Source organism: Nothoprocta perdicaria, unplaced genomic scaffold (assembly GCF_003342845.1).
Source record: "Nothoprocta perdicaria isolate Ctin4 unplaced genomic scaffold, notPer1 scaffold_35, whole genome shotgun sequence".
Taxonomy (NCBI): domain Eukaryota; kingdom Metazoa; phylum Chordata; class Aves; order Tinamiformes; family Tinamidae; genus Nothoprocta; species Nothoprocta perdicaria.
The window spans coordinates 1,965,627-1,980,199 of NW_020455588.1; the positions used below are offsets into that span (position 1 = coordinate 1,965,627).

General features: G+C 39.6%; 1 protein-coding gene across 1 annotated transcript in view; it reads right to left on the reverse strand.

The window, feature by feature from the left end:
• PCSK1 (proprotein convertase subtilisin/kexin type 1) overlaps nt 1-14,567 on the reverse strand; it is a 29,609-nt gene extending 15,042 nt beyond the window's left edge. The window contains exons 1-7 of the mRNA XM_026044107.1: nt 14,435-14,567; nt 13,713-13,817; nt 10,125-10,235; nt 7,792-7,938; nt 7,295-7,371; nt 5,419-5,507; nt 1,421-1,593 (exon numbers count right to left, since the gene is read on the reverse strand). Coding sequence (XP_025899892.1) covers nt 1,421-1,593; nt 5,419-5,507; nt 7,295-7,371; nt 7,792-7,938; nt 10,125-10,148 — 510 coding nt within the window. The 5' untranslated portion in view covers nt 10,149-10,235; nt 13,713-13,817; nt 14,435-14,567. The remainder of the gene's footprint in view (nt 1-1,420; nt 1,594-5,418; nt 5,508-7,294; nt 7,372-7,791; nt 7,939-10,124; nt 10,236-13,712; nt 13,818-14,434) is intronic.
• Between the last annotated feature and the right edge of the window lie 6 nt (nt 14,568-14,573).

Sequence of the window (14,573 nt, forward strand, 5' to 3'; positions counted from 1 at the left end):
TTTTTATCATGCTCCTACAGACAAGACTTGATTTTACTTGAGCAATGGATAAGAGACACACGCAGCACTTAAAACATTAAAAATAAGGAAACAGAAAAATAAGCCGTGCTCCTTATGATACAATTGGTAAAACAGGAAGGATAATCCATGCCAGCTACAGTAAGGGAGATAATATCTTCTTTTGAAAGCCAAGGCTGCAGTCCAGGCAAGCGCTGGCACATGGGAGCAGCTGCTCTGATTTCACTTGCAGTGCTGCGACGTCTCTCAGATGCTTAAGGCTAAGGCATATGCTAAAGTGCTCTGCTGGGTCAGCAATAAACACTGCTGCGCAACTCCGTCCCCGACCGACTTACATGGGAGGGGAGAGCTCCCCGAGCCCTGCCAGCGGGTGCTTGGAAATTAATGGGCAGGTATGCTTCCCTTAATAAATAAAACAGCCCGTAAAAAAGATTTGCATTCTTCACCACATTCTTCACCCTTTTTCAGTGTGAGACCATGGAACATTGGCTCGCTAATTCTTGCTTGCAATTCTCCTTTTTTTGCTATCTACTTACAGACTCAGATCTCTGTTTATCATCAGCTTATTCCTCTCAGCCTCCATTCTTCTCTCAGTGAATGCTTGTCAGTTGTCAGACTCCTTTGTCTTCTTCCCTCCTTCTGTCTGCTAATGTTAATTGCCCTTTTCTCCAGAATCCTTTCTTTGCACTTGCCCTTCAAGCTTGCCTCCATTTCTTTCCTTTCTCATCTGTTTGATTCAATTTTCTTCTATGTATTAGTACCTGACCATCTTTAGATGTCTTTTCACCTCATCGGCAAGGGCCGTTTATTTATATATTCCCAATAGCTCTCACAGACTGCCCCCTACTTATTATCAAAACAGATCTAAAGAAGGTAACATAAAAAAGAATTGTAAAACAAATGTTTTCAATACTCTCAATCATGTATTTTCACTGTCTTCATTTTAATTGGAAAATGATATTCACCTACTTATAAGCTAGTGCAATTAACACAGTAGATGTCCATTCACAGGGTGCTAAAATGCATCCCTATTTCACCAAGTAAAATATTCACCAAGCAGAAACTTTGTATTAAATTTGTATAGGCTCTCAGTGCAGAAATCCAATTACTGTTCAGAGCAAAACAAGCAGACAGAGAAGAAGCGGGGGTAGGGTGAGACAAAGGCAGCCAAAGTAAAGGTGGAAAACAAAAGGTTATCTGTGGAGGATACCAGCCTAAAATTAGCTTAGAAAGCTCTAATGGTGTTTTTTAAAAGTTATGTTCTGGCTGGTAATTTCTCTGACCTGTACAATTAAAATCCCTTTCCCCCTTTTCAATTGCATTTGAGCGGCAACAGCACAAATTCTCCTTTTCCTCCCTGACCATTTTTACATTCTAGTCTCCTTTCTCTTAAGTAGCCTACCTGTTTTATCCCATACTCAAAAGCCTTCTGTGCCAGTCTGCCAGGTCCCTCTACAGTTTTACCATCATCATTCGGGCCCCAGCTTGCACTGTAAATATCCACGTGTTCTGGATTGAAGCCAATTGAACTGGCTTCAATGGCATCGGTGACTATTCCATCCAGCATACGTATACCTTAACAGGAAAAAACAGGCAGATTAGATATATTTTCTGTTCTCTCTTATTTTTCTTACTTAATGGTTTGTAAAGTTTCCAGCACAATTAATACATGATTATTACACGTCAGCCTGCTGCTGTTCATTTGCTGTTCAAGTAACATTTAGCACAGTTATAAAGAACATGTGGAGCAGTACACTTTACCCTTTATTTGCAGAGCTTGGCACTCTCTATGAACATGAAAAACAAATGTGTAAAATCTTGGTTGCACCTTGTTTACTTGTTTCTCTCCTTTTGCAGAGAGCCAAGAAGATATGTTATGTTCTGTTCCTACTTTTTCTTACTGCATTGAGAGTTCTTTTTTAACTTCTCTTTCTTCCTCTTTGTCAAATCGAAAACAGATTTCTTCCCTCAACTTGCTAATAAGTGACTGAAATAAAACAGGTTTTATCAACATTTATTTTAAGATTTGTAAGAGTTTTAATTCAAAGAGGCAGCTCAGAATGTTCTGCCTAAAACACTTGATCCTCACAGTCTTTAAACATCTGCTGTTTTTGTGATGCTGTTTCACCAGGTCTTCAGTCTTAACCACCGAAGATCCTCACTGTTGTTTTCCTACTTCATTTTTCCTACTGTGACCAATTCAGAGGTGCTCCTAGTATCTAGCCATTAACATTTTATTAGCAACTGCAAGAGCTAACCATCTTCAGAGAAAGCTTGATCTCAGGGATACCTAAAATCCAGTGGCAAACAGCATCTTCAGCTCTGCCAATCTCTGGATCTGCACTAGGATTGCTACCGCTCTCCGCTGCCGGATGGGGATAGCCTGGCAAAGTTCCCAATGTGATAGGGCTCTTCAGCAACAGCAACAACACAGTAGAATCCTGACAGAGTAGTCAGGATTCAGCTTGCATATTCCAGCAATAAAAATGCCTGTGTTCCCTTGATCTCAGCAAGTTAGCACTACAGCAGCGGCACCACTGCAGGCAGTAGGTGAATTATCAACACCCATTTTCTAGCGTAGAAGTTCATGGAGATTTTTCTGAAGCTAAACAAGCAAAACAGGAGTGTTCTATACAAAAGAAACAGACCCAAAAGTCCCTTTACTGCACACCTCAGTCACTCATGCTTTTTTATACTATGAACATGGGAGGAGGAAAAAAGCTTGTAAACATAATTCACTGCCCAAATGGTCAGTCTTTAAGACTCCGCATGTCTCTGAGAGCAAGCTGTGTTTTATTATTTCATATTAACTAGTGCCAAAATGAGACACAGAGTTAACCAGCTCAGCCACGGCCACTCCACTGTCAGTGGCAAAGCTGGAAATAGCATTAAGGTGTGTCTCGTGCTTCAGATGCTAAAAAACAACACATAGCCCTGGCTAGGCTTAACTCAAGCCATCTACTCATTTTTTTGGCTCAGAATCATAAGATTCTCTCATACCAGTGTGCTGTAAGCAAAGATTGGTCTGTGTGGAAATGACTGCAAGCTCTTGGTGCTCGGTTATAACAAATAATGAGATACTGGGAATGCAGAGACTAGTATACAGCTATTTCCCAAACAAGACAAAGCCAACCACGCAGATAAATACTGCAAAAGCACAAACCACAGGCTGGTGAACGCAACTCAAGACAAAAAACTGCTGCCTTAGCTTTATAATCAGCAACATTCTTGCTCATTTAAGTCATCCCAGAGGTTTGATGACTACAGTGATATTTCCCTAAGCTGAGTGCAATTATTTGCGCCCGCACACTGTTTCCCGTTCTTCCACACACTTATTCCTGTCATTGGGGCCACAAATTCAAAACCAGGCAAAACCCAACACAGTTTCAGACAGATACATGGATCTGCCTGGCAGAAAGGCTATTTTTAGCAACACATCACAGTGCTGGAACTCTTGACCCTGTCCTTTGTGAAATGGAGCTTCTTAATCATTTGATTTCTATGGCAGAGTCAGAGAAATAACATAGCACAGTGTTATGGTTAGGTATGTGTAAACACATACGCTCTGCTTTACTACAAAGACCTTCGAGATGCACACATTTCTGAAGTCTGTACACAGTAACAAGTAGACATTAACACAGGCTGAATGGTACCACTTCAAAAAGTGACATTAAGAATTTTTTTTCACTCAGTGCACAGAAAACCCCATGGGACGCATGGCCATAAGGTGCTGAAGAGACCAAGCAAGTAAAACATTTCAGAAAACTGCTAGACATTAACATGACTAATGAGAACACTCAGGATTATTAAAGTTGTTATTTTTAAGGAAAACAAAATATGAATGTAATGTTTTATCTCTCAAGGCAAAATCACACCAACCTCCAATGCTGAAGGTTAGACAACAGGCTACTCCCAATGTCAGGGTTTCTTTCTCTAAAGCAGCTACTGCGGCCTGTCAGAGAGAAGATACTGGCCACAGCCAGCTGGATTTATGCAGTATGGCAACTGCTACAAGCAAACAACCACTTAAAGTAGTCAGCCTGAACTAATGTCAAATAGAACTGCGTAACGCGCCCTTGCAGGGATTTAAAATATGCCTGTGAGGAACCATAAAGCCTCTATAGCTTTGAACATCAAAAAAAGCCTTCCAGTGTTCAGCCAGTCCAAATTTATCTGAATCCTTTGAAGACTTCCCCAATCTCTCACTATTCTTCACCTACGCTTTTGATACATCCCCATCTCTTATCATGCTGGGCATACATTCCCTTGTACAATTTCTCTCAGCTTCTTCATTCTCTCTCTTCCCTTGCCCACAAGCAGCTTTCTGGATTGCATTTCCTCCCATTAGCTCCCTTTCCTAGACAATCAGCTGGCACAGATTTGCAGTTTGCATTTGCAGATGAAAATGCACATGCAAATAACTGTGGAAGAACCTTCTTGGTAGATGCAAGTGCCTTAAAATATGGGCACAGTGGGAGTTCAGGTCTCTCTGCAGCTTCATCCATTTTGCCCTGCTTTGAAAATTTGGCTTCTTTGCCTTACGAGTGAAATATTTTATTTAAACAGAGTATGACAGTGCGATGCATTATGGCAAAGGCAGACTGCAAAGTTGACATCTATGACAGCTCAGTAGAGCAAATGGGAACCTACAAACATGTAAGACTGAAGTGGTGGGAACAGCAGTTATGGTTGTCAGTTGCCATTCACTGTCCTTTGTTTAGGGGGAAAAAAGGAAGTAATGGAAAAATCAGAAATTTGCAAGTTTCTCTTCCTTGAGCTAAATAAGCACTTGCAACAGATACTTTGAGTGTCTTTATTTCATGAACCTATAATGGATTAAACTTTCAATTACCTCCTTAAAATAGTGCAATTATCGATTGACAAGTAAGAAGACTTTACCTGTTTTCAAAATTAGCTTATTGTTGTAGCAGAGAAGTAAGCTGTTGAAACAAATGCCACAAAGTATGAATACTTTGACTGACATGACCTTGCAAATGTAACTGTGTAGGTGAAAACAATATGCTGCAAAGCATGCGTATAAATGTGGATATGCTTGCTTTTACTCACTTGGTATGTTTTCTTCTCCCCTGCAACCTTCTTCCAGCAGAAGCAGCTAAAAGAAGTGAGCTTATTCTTCATTAAAAGATAAAGTCTCATCTCTGGGCACAATCTACACCCAAGATATAAACTAAATTCCAGAGAATATGTCGGCACTTTAGAAACTTTGTCATATAGATGTAACACTATGATCAGAGGATTTTGTGGTCTAATACCAGGACCAACATTTCCTGAGAAGGACAAACCATCAGTATATCAGATTAATGATGACTGAGAACAACTGGCACTTCTCAGAATCTGTCTGGTATCCATTCACACCAGACATTATTTTTGTTTTCTTACCTCCCACTTTTGAATTGTAGGCTACTCCAACTCCACATTTTTTATTGTTGGCTTGCATGGCAATTTCTCCTGCACACCGTGTCCCATGCCTGAATAAATACAATAAGAATAACAATATATGACAAACCATATACTTCTCTGTAATGCACACAAAGACTCACCAATGATCTTCCTGATTTAGCAGATGTCTTCTTTTACTTGAATATAATGTAACTATTGATTAACTTTTGAATTAGGCCTGACACAAAAATACTTGTTTCCCTTAGATTTCAATTGACATAAATGTACCCATTTAATCATCAAGAGGTCATCACAGTGATGTGATAAATACCTAATTCAAAGCACATTGCAGTCCACAAACATACTGGCTATCAGGACTTTACAAGCACACAAAATTGAAGTAATAGTATGAGGCTAAGAAACTGCTAAACTCCTTCAGAAAGAAATGTGAACAAGTCATTTTTAATCACAAATTCAGATATTCTAATTACTGCATTTACTTTGGATATCATACAGCCTTTAAAATACCTTCACCATAGCTAATTTTTCTTGTGATCAAGGATTTCTTATGCATTTTTTTCTTGCCCTAGGGAATTCTTGCTCCTCAATACATAAAACCTTCATATAAGTGTAATTGTAAAAGAATAGTATTATTTAATACTACAGATTGTTATTCAGTGAAGTGTTTGAATGCTTCTGGGCTGAATTCCATTTACTTATTAATAAAGATTAGAGATAATACAGGTAGATTTAAGAGATAATGTCACAGGAACCCAAGAATAATGGCCTCCCACTCTTAAATAATGCTATAACAGAATAGAAATGTCATTCCCTAAATGTTCCAGTCACGGTACATTCATCCTTTGACTGACTGCTTTATTTCCACACAATTTCTGATTTATGTTGTGGATGCTATTACATTGTCTAACAGAAACTAGTTCCTTACTGCATCTTTACTGAATAGGGCATCCTAAATGGTTTGGTAAATGGCTTTTTCTGCACACCAGTTTTTAAAGAAGTCCCTTCTCTTCTCTTTCTAATGGACAAAATTGCTCTCTGAATTACCACGGGTGAGCTTAGGTGTGACAGCTTCATCATGATGTTCCCCTGAATTCCAGGGAAGTGGCACTAAAGAGAGCACGGGAAAAAAATTCCTCACTCCTCCCAAGACACATAATTACACTAAGTGAATGGGCTTTTTGTCCATGCTCAACTCTTCCAAAGCTTTCGTTGTCTCACTGGAGACATTTAGGGCAAATCTGGTCTACAGACGTCTGTGTTTTTCTTCAGAGGAGACAGAAAGATTGTCCAGGAAGTGCACGTAACCTCCCTCAGCGTCTGAACATGCCTCACACCTAGAGGAGGATGAGGTCTGAAGCATGAGTCTACCTGTGCATGCGTATACAGAGCTGGAAGTTATTTTTTCATTGCAAAAATTGCTGCACGTACTAGATAGAAAGCGCTCTTAACTGCAAAAGCTGACCTGAAGGGGTGTTTTTTAGCTTCCTCTGAGAAACAGTCTCTTCCAGAGCACTTCAGAGGGGATATGTATTCTTTTAACTCTCACAGTACAAGGCAGAGAACTGAAGCCAGTATTTGTTTAGTTGGATGTCACTCTGCAAATACACATCATTAATACAATCTCTAAACAGATTATTCCTCTCAAATATAGAGAATTTCAGAACTTCAGGGGGAGATTAAAGAGTTCTTCATCTGGGAATTTCCTTCATTGCCAGTGTCTGTGCAATGTTATAAGGGCTTTTCCTTTCATACATATGTGACGCATTGGGCATGGATAAATTTTGCACTTGAATATCCTAACACAAAGCAATAGTTTACTCTGTTGTTCTCTTTAGACAACTGGGAAGCTACTCACTTGTTTTCATTTGTCGGATCATATCTAGGAAAAGGATCATGATCGTTGTCATTGAAATCATAACTTGCCTTTGGATCCTATATTAAAAAAAAAGAATTAATTGCGACAAGTAGAAAGTGGATTTAAAATCTTTTAATGAAAGGGGTTTTACAGCCCTTATTAAATTTGTGTGTCTCATGTTGACAGCAATGAAGTCAGTAAAATTTGATAGGCATTAACAATTCCATAAACTTTTTATGGAGCTAGAAAGGTTTTAATAATTCAGCATTAAACCACTGTATACAAATATGCGTGGCAACTAAGTTCAGTAAGGAAAAAAAAAAAAAAGCTACCTCTGTTAAATAACATCCAGCTTCCTGTGACACAGACAAGGTTTCAAACTACGCCCAAGGCAAAAATTTCAGCCTCCGTGATGTAGGGGCTGCCTCAGCAAACAGAGCAGGCTGGAGAAGAGTGCCTGTATATCCAGTTTACAACATTTTAATGCACAGACTTACATAGTTATCATAGATGTCAGTATGATTCCACTCCAAGCCATCATCCAGTACTGTGATGACAACACCTTTTCCTGTGATCCCTTTTTGCCACACAGGGAGAACATGGAGATCCAGTTTGGGCAGTGTTGGAGTTACTCTTGTATCTTGCTAGGGAACGGAGAAGGACAACAAACAGGTCAACAGTTTTATCATTTATATTACACAGGTCTAAAGTAAAGGTGCTCTAAATCATCCCATCCTTAACTTGGATATTTTGCAAAAATTTCCCAAAGATCAAACAAAACTGAGCTTGCCCAAACCTTCATAGCAAAGAAACCCTTCTCATATTGCTTAGAGTTCCCTGAAGACCACTGTGAATAAAGATTATCTCATACTTACTAGAGATGGGCAACAAAAACACAGAGAATGGTAGGGAAATGCTAATGATCTTTGAAAAATCGAGTTAATAATCAGATCTACTGATATCTATTCATTTCACCTGATGAGAAGCTAGGGCAGTAACCCACTGTGCAACAAGCTGCATTTTCTCCAAATACGCTTTCTCCTTTGAAGTCTGAGCTAGCCAGAGCAAAATAATTAATGGATAAAACAATTAAGGTAGTCACTTGGTTATGAACAACTGTGCTGAATCACAACTTGCTGTTTACTACCTTCCTTATTGTTCCCGTGGAAAATCAATTGGAAGCATGAATCATCTACAGCCCTTTCTTTCAAAGTAAGGTTTTTTTAAGGATTAGCTCCTAAATGGGTATGTTTTCTGCTCTAATATGAAGTATGTAGCACATACATTTAAGTTAGAAACTTTGCTTACTACCCTATAAAACACAGTTGTAATCACTAGCATTTTTTTCATTTTTCTCTGTGCATGATTACCTAACTTCATTGCAGGTTTTTTATATCTTAATTTCCAACAGAATGCTGCACAAGGCATGAGGTTTAGGGAAAGAAATATGACTTTTCTTTCTTTTCTTTCTGACTGCTCTGGTTCAGGACACTTTTTAAGTGTTTTTAAGTGTTTAAGGTTTTAAGTTTTGTTCTCTAGAACACATCAAATAATCACCTTTCTGGTGATGCATGAGACACTTTGAGTGGAGTAAAAAAAACACTGACATCAAATCAGGCAATAACAGATTTACTATTACAAGGCAGGAGAAATATTTTGGAAGAAAATGTTGAACACACTTATATGTTTAATCTGAAATTGCAATATATAGTAGGAACAAGTATAAGCATCACGTTCTCTGTCTCTTATGTGGGCAAAGAAGTGAAAACACACAAAGCTGGAAAGATGAGCTATTTCTCCCAGAGAGTACATTTCTTTCCTCACAGAACTGCTTTTCTCTTACTCTATGTGTGTTTGTGTATTTGTCCAATAAAACCACCTTGGAAATTCCGTATTTCCAATAAGTGGAGAAATAGAGAAGAGAGCACAAAATCAGTTTTGAAGAAATGTAAAATTACTGCAGATTTCTATTTTCTATGTTCAGAGGAAGCTTGCAGAATGGGGATACTTTGGGATATTTGGGAATACTTTACGCTATGCATTTTACTTTTTTTTTCTTCCAACTCAAAGGAAAGAAAGGCAAAACTTCATACAAATAGGCTAGACTTTGATCAGTTTTCTCTAAACTAAACTGGAGAAGAAAAAAAAATTCAAGAAGTAGGACCAAGTTTGTGTTTGAGTATTTCTCTTCATTTGCTAGTTTCATCTTTAATCCTAAACCTACTTTAAGTAGAAGAAATGAAACCTAGATTAAATGCACAACGGGATGCACAGTGGAAACAGAGATTCACAAATAAATAAATAAATAAACATGAACAAATAACTGTGTTTCTGATTTGTCCCATAGATACAAATTATAGAGGACAGAAAAATCCTTTTTAATTTATATTTTGAACATGAGCTGTAGAGAAACTCTTCACCTTAGATCAGTCTGAAAAGGGAGAAGGTGCTTGTCTTATGCATATGAGATTTTGTTTTCTTCTGGAGGATGCACTATACACTATGAATTTTAATAAAGAAGTAAATGGTCAACTTTAGAGACGATAAGGGAAAACTTACACAACAGCATTTTAAAAAAATTCTTATAAAGCTGGGTTTTAGCTATTCTACTGCTTTCTAATGTCAAGCACCATGCTGAGCAGCAGCTGCCTGAATTGGCTGCTAGATTTTTTGCACAAACTACACTTTGAAAAAGACAGACGGTTGACTGCAAATATCATGCATGCATCTTCATCCACTCCATTCACTGTAATCGCTTTGATACTGCTAAAAATACAGCTGATAACTGAAACTCATCACCCCCCAATTCCACAATGTGACAAATCCTTACCAGATACCACTGCTGATTCCACATAGGATCATTGAAAAGGTTTTCTGCTGAGTCTCTCAGGGTGGTGCGCTTAGTTCGCTTTTTTTCATACTGCTGCTCTGCCCATGACACCTACAATTATTTGTATAAATATGACAGGTAAGCAAGCCTCAACAGGTTAAAGATCTGCTTAACCTAGAGGGTAAGGGCTTCTCTTGCACAGCAAAGAAAAATGATAGCTAAAGGAAAAAGTGGAATGTTTGATGCTGAGACAATTATTTTCACACTTGTAGAGAGTACTTAAGGGAAGAGGATGTGGAGAAATCATAATACTATAATACTATATCAAATTCATATAAAATAATTTCAAGTTAACTCCTGTCAATGCCACACAATGCAGGCTTTTCTGTTGAATGTTATTTCAACCATGGTGGTTACTTTAACAACCAGAACACTGTTTCTTTCCCCTATCTACATTGTAATGTCTCTTTGTGAATGTCAAGAATTTACAGAGAAGATTCACTCTGGCTTTAGTCTAGCAGTCATAATGACGCTGACGCTGTTACTCATAGTCCAGCTGGACCTTCAAGTCTCCTTCCCAGCAGTTTTTTGAAGTGTGTTCAATTAGAAAGCTCTGAATATTGGACTAACTTCATCACTGGCATAATTCCATTTAAGGCAACTGGAAGCCAAAATGATCCCGTGTGTTTTGCTAATGTGTCTACACACTGAACTGCAGAGCATTTGTGCATCAACACAGACATCTCTAAAGCTACTAGGTTGCATTCTGAAAATGCTTCCAGTTCTGCTCTCCTGAATGGATTACTAAAACCAGTTCAAATCAAATCCAGATTCTGCCACCTTTCTTTAGGCTGTGTACTCCATCTGTAAATAAGGATAAAATGTTACTCCTTGCTGGACTGCTACTCTGACACAGAGCAGGCTGGTACTTTCCATCCCAATTTTTCAGATATGAAAAGCAAACTCCAGTTCAGTAGATTGCCACGACTCTCTAACAAGCCTCAAGTGGCGGATGCCTTTGTATCTAACTTTTTCCTTTAAAACCCTGAACAGGTTTCAGTACTTTACTGTCATCCAATGGTTTTATGGTTCTTACATCTGTCACCATATGATACAGTAATGAGTGACTCAGAAATTATTATAATAAAGAAATGCACTGATTTGATCAAAATACATTTTTCCTAATGAAAGCCTAATGGAAATTAGGTACAAGAACATAAACCCTTAAAAATGGAAGCTACTCTACACAAGTAATTAGAAAGCTCTCCAATCATACTCACTTTGTGACGTACTTGGTGCTGTAAGTAGTACAAATGGACGGTCCTACTAGCCTGAGTTACCAACAGAAGATAAACACATCCACCCAAGCATAAATATTTTAAACTGCTTTACTGATATCCAAGAGCACAGATATTTGTGCAAAGGTTAGAGCAGTTCTCCTCCTCTCTCTTCCTTGCTTACAGCAAAGCTTAGCCTCTTCGTCTCCTAACAGTAATTAACTTCTGACATCTTCCACGCTTGTTATTTTTGTGATGTGGACAACTGCTCTGTGGCAAATGAGCTGAGACCACCAAGCACATATGTCACCCAAATAAGCCAAATGCTTGTCACTCAGCAGCTGGACCACGCTCAAGCTACTCATCTATTACAAAAGGCATCATGCCAAATCTCCTCCAGCCACTGATATATGAAGTAGTGAAAACGATTTTGATTCAAGTCCTTTGCAAGGAAGTAGATTTGGGAGCCAGCGCAAATACTGAATGTTAGGGAACCAGATAATTACATCCTTTCAAAACATTCACAGCCATTATGTATTTTACAGCAAACACTGGGACAGATAGAGGGGGCAAATAAATACTCAGACTGGAGCCACATTTTGCCCTAGCCTTCACACTTACACAGACTGCATAATTCATGAAGGACCCATACAAACAAAAGCAAGATTTGCTTCTTCTCTTTCCGCTTTTTAAAGGGTTAATTTTAATCTTTCAAAATAAGCTGTTACTGAACAAGTGCAGCTCTCTGGAGTAAAGGTCCATGTATAACTGCATAGCATTACATGATTGCTTTCTGTTTGTATACTTACATAATGACATAATTACATCTCACTCATAGCTAATTTGCATGCTAGATGGTAAATAAAAGGGAAATTGGAGAAAATTTAGTAAATCACCTGTAGCACTTTGAAGCCACATTTTTAGGATCTAAGGAAATAAATTTGCCATGATTGGCAGTAACCTATGTAACCTATGTAATTGCATCCATTCTGCTTATAACATAAGTGTATTAAACACAGTTATGTTTCCTTGTTTCCCTGTATAATATATGCATTCCAGGTAATCAGTCCAAAAAAGAAGGAGAAACTGCAACCAAAATTCTGTTCCTGAGCTGTGCATTGCGACAGTACTGAAAAATTGAACATAGTTTTGGGTATTAATTAGACCATTTGTTTTAGATTCTCTTTATGTCCTTCACACATAGTAAATTTACATCCTTTATGTCCTTTATATGCCTACACTAAAACTGTGACTTAAAACATCCCAATTTAGAATGATTTCACCTAACACATTTAGCTTTTAAACTAGGTTTACCAATAGGGGAGAATGTGCTGTTTGCCAAATTGCCAAATAGGCAAAACAAACCATTTACTGCCTATTCCCCTTCCTTTGTTCTTCCCTATAAACACGGAATGACATTTGCAATCCTAAACTTCACTCAAATCACTTGTTCTCAAGTGTTTTGCCCTCAAATGACAAAAGGGTATTTTTCACAACTCGATGGCTCAAAGTTTGGGGCAGCTAATATCTTGCAGTGACTGCTGCAGTAATGCTAATGTGAGTTCATTACTCTGAAGCTTACCAGGAACTGTGCTTAGGAGGAGCTGACAGCATTCTGCTCCCTTCTTTACGTTTGCCACCCACCCCGCTTCCCCAGCATGTTTACCAAGTGGCTTGTGTGTCTCTTAAAGAAATGCAGTTTCCTTCACCGCTAAATCTACCTTAGAGCACTTAAGCCCTGGCAGGCTGAACTCCTCTACACCGTGCTCAGTCTCCGATTTCAATGGGATCCTAGAGTACCAAAACACGACTGTGATGGGTCCTCTTTGAGAAAAGGTTTTAGCTTGCCGCTGAGGTGAACACAGCAAAATCTCAGTCCTTTTTCTTTCCTTACTTTTTTTTTTTGCAATACTCAGTCACTTTAAATCAAACCTAATTTCCATGGCCATTGCACAGACATGGTCTAATTAAGCTCACTGTAGCTACGGGTTTTTACTCTGAGCCCTGTGGTTTCTCATTCATATTTTCATCAACACACATTGACAACTGAGACTTCAAACCTTGCAATGAGGCAAACTTTAAATCTTAATTCGGAAAACACTTGCAAAAAAAAAAAGGGCAAAAGAGAGTCAGATTCTGCCTCTTAATGAGAGAATGATGAAATATTATTCAACACGAGTATGGATTGCTGAATATATTAGACTTGCAAAATGAGTAAAGCACGCCTGTGACCTCATTAGAAAGCCAGCAATACGCAGAGAGCATAAAAAAAGATGCAGGACATAAAAAACCATATAAATCTAACACTTACCCGCTCATCATCGGAAAGTCTTTTAGTGATATGAATGGCACTTCTTCGAGACCGCCTTGGATGGTTTTTATGTCTGAATAGGTAGTGATTTTTGAGTGATCCAATCTATAAGATAGAGTCAGACTTTTAATACTGAGAGGTATTCCCCTACCGCAAACAAATATCAACCATCATAACCTGTCAGAATTTATTCAATAGATGAAAGGGCAGGGCACTAGCCTCTGGATATTTTAATCAGAATTAAAACACTTTTCAAGAAGATGTTCTCACCACAACCCGTCTGTGGCTAGGAGGAACCGGGGGGGACATGACCTCACTCGAGCCACTCTACTCTCGCAGTAGCCCCGTATTTCCACACCTGGCACTCCCTACGTGTTCCGTGTTAGTTCGACGGGGACGTTACTTCCATGGCCGCGTTCCGGCCCCGTCCCGAAGGCCTCGAGCGCATCCTGGGCCGGCAGGCGCGGAGCCGGGCTCCTGCTGCGGGCGCTGGGCCCCACGGCGCGCGGGGCCCGGACCCACGGCACGAGGGGAAGGCGCTATTGCACACGGGCACTTACTCATCCCTGACAACGCTGACGTCATGGCATCCCAAAAAAAAGAAAAAAAAAAAAAAGGACAAAAAAAAAGAAATGCCCCGAGTGAGGTGCGCCCTGCAGCGGCCCCGCGGGGGAGCCGGGAGCCCGCGCGCAACTTGCCGGCGCTGCCCGCGCCGCCCCTACCTGCCCCACGAGCTCGTACTCCAGCTCCTCGGCGATGGCCCTGGCGGCGTCGCGCCCCGCCGGCACCTCGGCCGCCCACTCGTTGAGGAACTGCCGCTCGGCGCGGCCGCCGCGGGCCGCGCAGCAGGCGCAGAGCAGC